Source organism: Lepisosteus platostomus, chromosome 1 (genome assembly GCF_059453375.1).
Source record: "Lepisosteus platostomus isolate fLepPlt1 chromosome 1, fLepPlt1.hap1, whole genome shotgun sequence".
NCBI lineage: Eukaryota > Metazoa > Chordata > Actinopteri > Semionotiformes > Lepisosteidae > Lepisosteus > Lepisosteus platostomus.
Window position 1 is genome coordinate 71,532,540 of NC_142611.1, and position 12,832 is coordinate 71,545,371.

Consider the following 12,832-nt stretch of genomic DNA (forward strand, 5'->3'; position numbering starts at 1 on the left):
AGATGGTTAAAATTGAGGGGAAGATGGATGCAGCCAAATACAGGACCATTCTGGATGAAAACCTGTTGGAGTCTGCAAAAGACCTGAAACTGGGACAGAGATTTATCTTCCAACAAGACAATGATCCCAAACATACAGCAAAATCTACAAAGGAATGGTTCACAAATAAACGTATCCAGGTGTTTGAATGGCCAAGTCAAAGTCCAGACCTGAATCCAATCGAGAATCTGTGGAAAGAGCTGAAAACTGCTGTTCACAAACGCTCTCCATCCAACCTCACTGAGCTCGAGCTGTTTTGCAAGGAAGAATGGGCAAGAATTTCAGTCTCTCGATGTGCAAAACTGATAGAGACATACCCCAAGCGACTTGCAGCTGTAATCGCAGCAAAAGGTGGCTCTACAAAGTATTAACGCAAGGGGGCCGAATACTTTTGCACGCCCCACTTTTCATTTTTTTATTAGTTAAAAAAGTTTCAAAAATCCAATAGATTTCGTTCCACTTCACAATTGTGTCCCACTTGTTGGTGATTCTTCACATAAAATAAAAAATTTATATCTTTATGTTTGAAGCCTGAAATGTGGCAAAAGGTTGAAAAGTTCAAGGGGGCCGAATACTTTCGCAAGGCACTGTATATACTGTATATGTTTGCTCGTGAGACAGCTGCATGACAAAAGGGTAGTGTATCAAATAAAATGTGTCTTCCAACTGTTGCTGCATATTGTCTTACTTAAAAGTTTAACACTGATCCAGAGATGGGAGCTATATATCATATTACTGTAGTGGTTGACACGGCATGGGGTGCAGAGTTCACAATCATAATTCTTGAGTTGTCTTTCTAGTGTGTATTTAGCAGAAAAGCATCTCCGGTGAGCTGCTAAGGGAAAATAACCCCTGAACTGCTTTTCTTTTTTTTGCTAACCTCCTCACCTTGCACACCATCTGATTTGATGAAGAAATGCTTGCGGTCATGTCCTTTTAACCTGAAAAAAATAAGCCTCCAAAATTCTCTCCCAGTCTTATCACCTTGCCCTAAAGGTCTTCTAAACATGGGCAAAAGGATGAATATTCATGAATTTTGAGAGATAATGCCACTAAAGCAGTTAGATGCAAGAGTACAGTTGACGTTACACAAAACAATTAGTAGGTCTAAAGTCCATTAACCAAACATTAGAATAAATACTTTAAACAATTATAATGATATATATTGCAAATTATTGTACCAAAGAGTTAAAAATCAGAGCCTTTTGCTATAATACCGAGTGCACATCTTTGCAATTAAGGGGCAATTGAGTTTTACACTGTAAAAACAAACCTTTATGGGCCCAGATCCATAGAGAATCTCTTTTTTGCTCCATTCAGTAAGTTACATTCTGAGCAGTATTTTTACAATAGAAAAAAAACAACTGTTCTGCTTCATTAAGCAATTTGTAAATGAATTAAATGGTATCTCTGACAAAACACCCTGTAAAAGAACCATTAATTTAATAATTCAAGTATATTAATTGTATTCTTTTAACAATTATTTTCTTTACGGACGTGAATTAAATTGAGAATAGCCAGTATTAATACACCAAAACATTCTCATAGCAGAACATATTCTGTTACTCACAATAAACAAATATTTAATAAGGATAGTGCTCCCCCTCCCCTGTTATAATCAATGCATTTGTTGGTACATTTTCAAAATCTTTACATAAAACATTATCGAGGGACATCACACCTGCTTATCACTATGTTGAGGCATTAGATTTAATTTACTTTCATTTAAAAGTGACAAAAGATGATAGACACACCATAACATAATTAAAAGCGTAACCTGATTTGAATAGAAATATGTTGGTAAAGAACAAGACACAAAAGAAACCATTCAGAAGTGTGAATTCAGTACACGTACACATGTAAAGATTTTATTTTGTCTCTTTGTAACTTTCATATGCTGTTACAAATAGGAGTTACGAAAATATAATATGAGTTCTCTTTATTCTCTGTTACAGCTTTGGAGTAACAGTAATAAATAGGGCACACTGGCGAAACAGATGTTTAACAAATTAACAAACAAATATTTTAAACAAAAGTTTATAAATAATGACAGTGACACACAGTAAACAACAAAACATAACATACTGTACAAGTTACTCTATTTACAAACAAGGCATCTCGGAGGCCTATGTCCTGACCAAGCAGAAAAAAAACCCAGACTGCTAGATCCTATGTAACATCTATACTGTATACAGTAATACCTATGCATGCCAACAAGAGAGATAAAACTGCCTTTTTCACTACACAGAATATAACCTACCATTACATTTCTCTATAAATCTGGACGCTATGAAGTGAATGGGAAACCTACAGTATTTCCCCCATTCTAAAAATGCATCCACTAGCTAGGAAAGACTTCTTAACCTTAAGATACCGTATACAAAAAAATCATAGTTTCCTAAAAACAACAGAATGGCAGGCTCTTTTAACAAAATTCAAATGCTCAACTCAAAACTGGTTGATTGGAACAAGATCCTCCTGCCTGGCACTGTCTCTTTTTCCTCCTTGTGTCTTTCTCTCCTTTATTTCCTCTCTCCTGTCTTCCTGTCTTTTGCTTTAATATTTTATCCTGTGTTCCTGGACTGTTGATAATTACGATTTACCAAGAACCTAATTAACCAAGGTAAACCAGAGGACTCCTTTTTTCAATGTGTCTCAGACCCAGTACAACTAAATAAAAACCTCTCTTCCTTTCTTGATTTGAAGCTTCAGAGAACTGCAAATGTTGACACTAGCTTATTGTTGACCACTGCCTATCTAGCTGCAACAACACATTACAGGTGCTTTTTTTCTGGAAAAAATGTATGACATCATGATGGTAGAGGTCTATGACATTAATGCTTATTAAGTAGTTCTTTATACATTCATCTGTATTTTTATCCTAGAAAAAGCAGGGCTTCAATTTTATTAATATATTCTCTTTCCACTTTTCTCATATGATAGCTCTTCAAAGATGAAAATAGGCATAACGTTTATGTGTGGGTCCTTTACAAACACAGAGTGATGCTCACATTCTTTACAATTGTACCACCAGGAGGTTCCTTGCATGGCATCTAAGCACACCTATATATACCTACTCTGATATATTCTTTAATTATTTTTTTTCAACCGCACACACATGCTCATGCAGGCTGAAACACAGGCGCAATAATATTGATTGCATTTGCATCGCCTCCCTGACAAGAAATATGAGATTATTTTTGTTAGCTCCATTAATCTGGCATCTGCCACGCACGTTCCATAAATCATCCCCCCGCTGCAAAACAACTAATCATGCCCCGGCAGCAGTATTGATCAGTGCAGCCCTTTGGCTGAGTAGGAGAGGCTCTTTAATTACTTTGGCTGACTTTGGATTTTCATGCTGTCTGAGGATAGAAAGACACATCCATGCCTTAACATTGTTCAGCCTTCGTTTAAAATTAGAGCAGCTGTCTCCAGAGAGCTGCTGGTTTCTGTGGGCAAGTGCAGAATGCCGGTTGTTAAAATGGAAGGCCGAGCCCCGGATCAGTTTCGAGGGATGATGCAGAATCTTCTTCAGGGAGCCCTCGGGAACTTGATAAGCCCTTCAATTTGCTTAGCCTGAGGAGTTTTGACCTTTAATTAAAAGAAATTTGTTGTCTTTCGTCCAAGAGGCAGGAAATAATGAACTCATTAAAATGAGGAAAGGAGTATTTAGTCCTTATAGTGATGTGAGCCAGAGTCTCATTAGCAGCCAATAACTCAGAACATCACACATAAATACTGTTCATCTGCCATTGTGAAATGCATTGATGCATTAAATGTGAATGAATTTAAATGGGCACAGTCAGTGGTACCCAGAGATTGAAGTTCAACCACAAATGTATATGGAAAATTAAGTGCTAAGGTCAAAGAAACAGAACATATACTATAAACAGTAAATGAAAATGAGGAAAATAAAAATAGTAACTATTTCCTTAACACAGCAAATGTACCTTGTGGTCATTTAAATTTGTTGAGATGGGATATCTGTACTTACTGCATTTTTTGTGTGGTTCATATTAAGAAAGTAAGGGATACAACATCAAAAGATAACACTTCCCTTACAACTAACTGTATGGGTACATTCCCCCATTATTTGATTTATTGTCTTGCATGTGTTTAAGTTTTACTATCTGTACAGTTGTGTACAGGTAATTTATTAATTAAGAAGTGACTTTACTTTGTATATGTAAAATAATACCTCCTTTTCAAAATTGCTTATTACAGTCTTTCCATTCATTTTCTATACTGTGATTCTGCAAATCTTTTAATGCCTCAATAAACAACACATACACCAATAAATGCATTTGCTGTGCAGCTACTGGAAGTAGTTTACTGTGTTGCTTTCCCATGTGTGAAATTTCTTGTCATAACCAAGGGCAGAATTTATGAGAAAATGAAATTCAATGAGGTTTTCTTTTGCAGACTCTGATTCCTAGTGTTTTAGAAAACTTAATTTTAGTGCCTTACAGGTTCACAAAAATAAACCATAAAATATTCAACTAAAAATATTAAATGAATGTTTTAACCCTATCTTTTTTTAATACAGGCCCTTCTGGATATGCAGAATCTACTCCGTTCTCAAATAACAAATTTTACTTTCAACCTTGGATTTTCAGGAAAGTTCTACCACACTGGTAAGCTAATAGAGAGAGCTTGCTAGCCTATCACTCATGGATTTGTGTGTGCTATAGAGAGTGGTACTTTCATTATAGGACTCCATCACTAATATAAGGCAAGCAATGGCTTAGCTCCCACATGTATTAAATCTTGTTAGAGCCCCCTAAATTATTATACAGCGCTGATCTCATTATAACTGACATAGGAAGAAAAAGATTGAGCCACTGTTATAGTCTGCAGCATTTTTTTTATTTAATGGGGGAGTGGCTAGATATGTGAGTGTGAATGGCTCATAACAAGCAGGAAAACATGAGGCACAGCTCATTTCTCCTGGTTCCTGATGGAGTTTTGGCATATACAGTAAAATATCCTTAATATATATATATATTAATATCCTAAGGATTTTTTATAAATACAATGATTTAAGCCCACAAAAACGTGGGCATTGGGAAAACATTTGGCATCTTCACATTGTTTTGCTTTATGCTCATGTTAATGCTGCAATTGATGTTGTATATTGTGAATCATCCTTTTGTTCTTTCTGTTGTAAAATGATCATGTTAAAGTGTCTCAAACATTAAGTATATATCATAAAAAACACAGAGCAAGAATACAAAATGTCAAACCCCAAATCGTATGCTTCAACTAACTGCCTAAACACAACATTTAAAATACTTAAAGTAAATGCAGTTTTCAAAGGCTGATTTTTTATAAATAATATTTTGTTCTGAGAAGCCTCATTGCATACTGTAAGTCTACCAGATTAAGTAAATGTTACTAAATAAGTAAGAAAATGTTGAACAACCTATGGAAAGAAATATTTCCATCAAAAGAAAACAAAAATTATAAAAGTTGTGTTTCCTGCCTCTCAGGTACAGAAGAAGAAGATGAAGGGGATGACCTATTATTGAAATATGTGGACGAATTCTGGTGGTTTCCTCACATGTGGAGCCACATGCAGCCTCATCTTTTCCACAATGAATCTTCCTTGATGGAACAGATGATTCTAAACAAAGAATTTGCTCTGGTAAGGAAAGGGCTTTCAGTTCTTTTTTCATTTGTTTACAGTTGGTAAGAGCCAGCTGAATAAAGCAAGTTGTTAGTGTGATGCACCTAAGTTTGGGATAGGATCGTTTGCTTTAGAGTTATATAGCTTGGGCTACAATTTCATTTTTTTATAGTTAAGGATTTTATATTGACTTAAAAAAAAGTACAATTTAAAGTCAGGTGGTAGCTGACTTTAGTTGACACTTGGTGTTCTCTTGAGAATAAATGATGCAGTGGTAGGTCAGCCAGGTTATGAATCAGCATTTACGCAGCTGCAACATTGAGGATCTCCCATGCTAGCAAGTGTTTAGATAAAACCAGAATTACGTAAAGCTTACGTAAAACGAAACAAAGATACATACACGTATTAATGTATTTTACAGGTGTCATTAGATGGAGAGCTGCAGTATTCTCAGGAATAACGTCTTAAAATGAACTTTTCCATTTGAATTGAAGATTTTAGTACAGTATGCATATTTGGAATGCTTGTAAATTATAAGATTGTAAGAGGTATTATGGATCAGTCTTCAGCTTAAGCTTTATACTTCTGTCATACTGCATGTCAAATAGGCTATTGCAGTTTCTTCAGTACTTAGAAGACAAGCAAAGACTGTCAATTTTATTACTTTCTCTAGCTCTGAATCAGAAGAATGCTTCACTCTGGTGCTACTGAGACTTATTTTTCTTGTTTCCTTGTTAGGATCTATACTAAAATACCTCAGGATTTCTCCACGGACATGATAGGGCAGTGCAGTCATTTCAACTAATTCTCTAATATATTCACAGCAAATGTTCCAGTCTGCTGATGCAAGACTTTTGTTCTAGCCTAAACTTAATTTAAAAAAAGTAGTTCCAGGACAAGGATTAAACACTTTGTGTGTGGGATGCCTTTTCAAAATCCCTGAATTGGTTTCATAACACCTATTGCAGAAAGACAACCAGAAAGCAAAATTATTCTGAAACTTAGATCACAGCTCCCCCCTTCTTATCTACTCTGTCTTTTGTTGTACTACGCCTTATTCTTTGCAACTTTCTCTCTCTTCCTCACACCTGAAGAAGGCCCACAGCCAGGACAGTGTTTCCTTTCTTTTCTTAAAACTTTAAATATGGAATGAATCTTTACCGGTTCTAATATTAAAAAAGTACAATATTAGCAGAAAAATGTGTTGTTTACCAATTTATTACATGAGATATGCATTGTATTTTCTTGAGACAAATAACCTGTAACTTGGTCTGAAATTTTAAAGTAGGCAGAAAATGCACTATACAATGTAATAAAAATTATCAGTCCATGAAATCATTTATGTGTGCACAGTACCAGACATTCATTTTTGCAATTACATTAATAGAATGATTCTTTAAATCAAAAAATGAGTTTTAGCACCATGCCTTGCCATTACCTTTTTACAAAGGCTCTGCAGTTTGGCAGCTGAGTATAGACTGATCTTCACAATAATTAAATACCACCTAGTCTGGAGGTAATGAGTCTAATCAAATAAGTGAACATCATGTGGTTGGTCAAGCATGTAAATACTTGTCTCTGGTGACTCCTGACTTGACTAAGGTGTCGGTTAGGTTTGTCATTGTGGGATAAGTCATAAATTGGAATGTTCTATAGCAAAGGTATACAAGTGAAACACCTTTATGAGGTGATAGCTGTTAAATGGCTAGGTTGTGACTCACTGACCAACATTTATTTTTCCATTGCTCGAGGCCATGAATTCTTTTCATCTTTACATACTTTTTAAGTGGTTGTGTGGGTTCTTTAATTATTCATCCGATTGGTAATGCCTGAAGGGTTTGCATGTATATTTCATGAGTAATAATCCCAATTTAGACCAAGATTGTCCACATCTTGGTTCTTTGAACGAGGCTGTTTCTTAAAGTGGGGTTAATCTTGCCAATTGACTGTTTGCAATCTACAATGGGTAGGGAGGTGTTTCTTTTCTAATATGAAACAACAGGCAGGCTGGTTTGCATAATATTTTCAATTTGCACTATATGAAAAAAGTAGTGCTGGTTGTGAGCAGGTTTTTCTCAAGAGATTGTCTTTTTTCAGTTAACATATGCTTCAGTCAAATTAACCCATTACTGAAAGAGCTTTCCCTTTTCAAGGTCATCCTGTCAATTTTATAGAAAGGATTGCCCCATTGGGAACCATAAATAATAGATCCAGTACTCTCTTTAATTCTATCTGATCCTGGAAAAAGAATACTTGTTAGCTGAAAATGTTATGTAAAGGCAAAAGTCCAATTAAATATAACATTGTTTTTGTACAGTCCTGTTATTTCTTTTAAACTTTAAGCACCATAACTTTATTTAATAAAGTTAGGAGTGGATTTATGTTCAAATTCAGAAACTTATTTTTGAAGTTGTAGGATTTTGGTGTCATGTACAGTACTATACATATGTATTTGTGTACACAGTATGATTAATATTGCTAAACAATAAATATTTTTCAATCCCAGTAAAACACATTCAATACATACATTATCACATATTATAAATCCTGGTATAAAAAAACATAATGAAAAAAATAAGTTATATCACATTGTCAAAAATTAGAGGACAATTAAAATAAAACACATAATCTTTTATAATATATTATAGATTAGTATACAGTATCATAAAATACCATTTATAATACCATTTGTCTCTTTAAGAGTGTGGGTATACACCTAATAAGGGCTCCAGAAAATTAAAACAAGGCTGTAGGAGAAGGGGAAATTTTTTAAACCATAATCATAAACAATTTTATTCACAGAGGGAAAAAATGTTAAATTATCAGTTATCAGTTTATTTTTGTATCATATTAGTCTGTCTGGTTGAAGGTTTTGATGTATGATGACATAAAATAAAATTTTAATTTTGTTGAATATTCATCATGAGAAATGCCCAGAATCAAACTACACTATGTATGCACAAGGAATAGTATTATATTGTTAATGTTTGTTCTGTTTCATAGCCTACTGGCTCTCAATATGGGAAAAGGGTGCTAAAAGTTCTATTGACTAAAGACAGAGTTAAATAATAGTTAAATACAAATAATTACACCAGCTTGAATACAATCAGTTTATAAAAGACAAATAGTAAAAGTCTAGTGGGCTAATAACGAACTATGTCACTGGGGGTTCTTTAATTTTAAGTAATAATTTGGTGTTTGAGAAAACAATAAGGCATTATCTCACAAAACACGTTTATTACACAAACAAAGACAAGGCACACAAGACATTATTTACAGAGTACTGTTTACAAAAAGAGTGAGTTCTGAGAGTCCAGTATTATACATCCTAAATTTTCCACTCTATTCCTAACACAATCTTAATGCACCCAGAAGTGTGCATAAATCTTTCTTGGAGTAAATAAGATTGCTTCCATAAATTAAATAATCTTCCACAAGTGAGCCTGCACTCTACATGGTGCATGATGCTTAAAAAGGAGATTATTTTAGGCCTTTAACAAAAAGGCAACAAAATAAATGAGAGTGAGAATTATGGCTGGCACATTTACAAAAATAGTCCCACAAATATTAAAGAATAGCTGCTTTCCTTAAACGTACTCACTGTAGTAATGAGTCCCTTCAGTGCTCAATACCTCATAGGTTTAGTACCTTAAGGAGGAATTTTCCTTGCTTGTCTCTTCTCCTCTCCTGCTCAGATGTTCTCTCTGTGCTTCTGTATATTGTTGTCTTTTTTTTAATTACTTTACAAAGGCACATGAGCAAGTGGTCATCTGTTAGAAAATTTGAGCCTGATATACGGTGCAGGTGTCTGTTTTCCTGCTAATACCACTGCTAGATATGAAGCAAACTAACACTACTGTTGTAGAAAACACCTCAATAGCCAATTTATCGAATTACCGTTGCATTCCTTTGCAAAGTTGAGGTATGCTGTGCATTCATTGTCATACTCTTTCTGCCATGTAGGGATTTTTTTAAACCACGTGGGATTAAGAAAATAAGTGGCACTTGACCAAAAAGGCAAACCAGTCTTAAAAGTACTCAGCACTTTAAAACCTGAGGGCTGCTGCTCGTTGTAGCTGTAATGTGAATTCCACTTGTTAGCTATGGGATTGTAACACTCCTTGTCTGTGGCAGTTTCAGATACATTTCCAAAAAATATTTGCAATGCCATGTATTAAAGCCATCTGATAGGATTAGTAATTTTACTGAATTCTTGATGGCTTAAAAACTTTCAGCTTCAAAGCCAGCTTTAACATAAGTCTAAAGCTCTTTGAATTTAGTTGCATTCAATGTCATGTGTTTTAGCGTGTCCTCTTCGTCCTCCTCTATCAAACTCTGTGTACCTGGTATCTTTTTTTTTATTTAATCATTCACAAATTCTGGGCAGTGCTAAATATTCTGATATACATGGAATATAACTGTATTAGACTACAAATTCTACCTTGTAATGACGTGTTGACATCACCTGCAAAGGAGATCTGACATGTAATGCATCAGAAAATGCCTTGCTAATGTACACAGCATCAACCAAGATAAATGCAGCTTGAAATCTACGTCCACTGAAAGCCACTGAATTCTACCACTGAAAACCCGAGAGATTCCAGTTATTGTATATGAGCTCTTTTAAAGTCATTGTTTCTCCAGCAGCCATGTACAAATAAAAATGTGTAGAAAATTGCGACAATGAACTGTTGCATGACCTCTTATGAGGCCTTTTATAATCACTATTAATTTACCTATTCATTATTGTTGTATTCAGCATTTTTTTCCATTATTAACAAGTATTATTTTTTTCATCTGTGTGCTGTGCATTGTCATTGCTTATGTGAGAGGGGATCTTAGAATATTTAACCTGGCACTCATGATGTAGCACTCAGTCAGTCTCTTTGTCTGGTTAGTGTTACCTTGTCTACAGTATGTTCTGTACGTGTGCTGGATTGGCCTCAGCCCTGTGACACTTCAAACTGTTGGTGTGGAATTTCAATGGAAAATTACAGTTTGTTTCCTTTTTTTGTCATTAGTGTTATGGCGATGGACTTAATGCCAGACTTTTTAATCACATGTGTTAAAATGGAAATGTTCTTGCCCTCCACACCACTGGAGTAGTTGTGTATCAGTGCCCTGTTGCATTGCATCTAATTGGAGTCTGAATGGTTTTATGATGTCTGGGGTCTTTATGACAGGCTCACTAGTAATAATTTGATTAAGTTCTTGGAAGGTATGCTCACACTTGGCAGTCTAATGTAATGTATGTCCTCCTTTTAATTTAAGTGAGTTTTGTGAGACAATTCTGTCTCTCTGTTGCAAACATCCTTCTTGTATGTTCCGAAAGAGAGGCCTTTATTACATCTTTGAGACTGTACTCCTGAGACTGTGAATCCTAATGTTCAGTTGTAGATCCTGTAATGTTTAATAAAAATCTAAATAATTTTAAAAATGAGAGCTCTTAGCTCAGAGAAACCATGACAAGGAGTTCTATTGCAGCTCCTGAAGTAACTGCCTTAGGTTTGATTTTGTGACTACCTGCTTCTGTGCAATGTTTTCCAGGAGCATGGCATTCCCACTGACATGGGCTATGCAGTGGCACCTCATCATTCTGGCGTGTACCCTGTACATGTGCAACTCTACGAGTCATGGAAGAAAGCCTGGAATATCAAAGTGACCAGCACTGAGGAGTATCCACACCTGAAACCCGCACGTTACAGGAAGGGATTCATACACAACAACATCATGGTAATTTTCACAGTATACAGTAACAGTTACATTGATCGACTATTCCTTCAATCCTGAAATACTCATTTCCTGTAAGTGTAAGTGTAAGGAATTATTGGGTATATGTTTATAAATTATAGGTTGGCATAGGTTCTTCAAAACCTAGGGAGCCACAATGAAAACAATTCAGTAATAAGGCTTTGCAGGCAGGTGTACAAAAGATGGTGAAAACAGCCTTCACCTTATCTATTTCTTTCTTTTCTGAGTGGTTGCCGATTGCAGATGTCACTCTGCCTGTGTCTTTTAATGAGCTAGAACCCAGTTCCTCCATGTCAGTTTCATCATCCTGCATTGAATGAGACTCTGCCTAGTGACATGCTGCTACTAGATACTGAAAGGATTCACTTAACATGATGGACAATTAAAAACAGCTTAAAATATTTTTTTATTGCTACATTTTTAGTACTAAAGAAGAGTATCTAGATCTGAATAGAGGAAATCTGTGTTTACTATACTTTCTTTTACTGCACACTGTATTTGACTGTGCATATTTTTGAAACTTTTGTTGTGTTTTTATTACCCAAAAATGAATAGGAAACCTGGGGGCTGCTTCACAAAGAGAGATTACTCAATTAACTGGATAACTTCAGTAAACATTTTTAAAAAGTCTGGATTTTCGGTTTCACGCCACAAGATGTCATTGTATCTGGCTATATAACTATAGCAACATATCTTCTAACCTTCTCTGTGCTGGTGAACTCAAACTCAGCCTGTCTTTGTGGATAACAATTCTTCAGGAATCCAGTTGACCTTAGAGCTTTGCAGAGAGAAAGAAGGTTTAGAGATTACCAAAACAGTTTCATCAGAGTATACTTTACATTCACAATCTCTCACACCCATGCATTGTCACCACTGCTCATCATAGCTCATCATTAAAAAACTCTGTTCATAGGGTGGAGACTCCTTGTGGCTGATGCAGTTTTTTGCAGTGTTGGCGACTAGGGAGAGCTTCAGTAAAGCAACAGTTTGTCGTGCAATGAGGAAAGTGGTATTTGCATAAAAACAGTTTTTGCATATATTCAGAATGTTTCTTGGCCTTAAATTAGTGAATAACATCAAACAGGAATTTCATTAAAAGGCTGGAAATATTCTCATATATAGTTCTATCCAGTGTAAATGTAGCTTCTGTTCTTTGTAGCTATGCATTGTGATCAAAACATTTCTTATAACATTTCCTAATATAATAGGTACTGTACTCTAGACTGCACAGATATCCTCATTAAAGCCCCCCACAGGGCCAAACGGGGCATGTTTTTAACAGAAACTCACACTTTAAAATTCTAGCCTTAAAAAATACGAACATTGATTTCACAAAAGACATTTTTACCTGTTTTAAGGGGGGGAGGGCTCAACATTAATACTTGATTCACACAACAAAAATGAGGGGAAAAT

General features: G+C 35.3%; 1 protein-coding gene across 6 annotated transcripts in view; it reads left to right on the forward strand.

Moving 5' to 3' along the window:
- Nucleotides 1–12,832, forward strand: part of ndst3 (N-deacetylase/N-sulfotransferase (heparan glucosaminyl) 3) — a 305,314-nt gene that overhangs the window by 219,158 nt on the left and 73,324 nt on the right. For all 6 annotated transcript variants that reach the window (XM_088636282.1, XM_088636317.1, XM_088636298.1 and 3 more), the window contains 3 exons: nt 4,589–4,676; nt 5,532–5,686; nt 11,216–11,401. In XM_088636282.1, the coding sequence (XP_088492408.1) occupies nt 4,589–4,676; nt 5,532–5,686; nt 11,216–11,401 (429 nt within the window). The remainder of the gene's footprint in view (nt 1–4,588; nt 4,677–5,531; nt 5,687–11,215; nt 11,402–12,832) is intronic.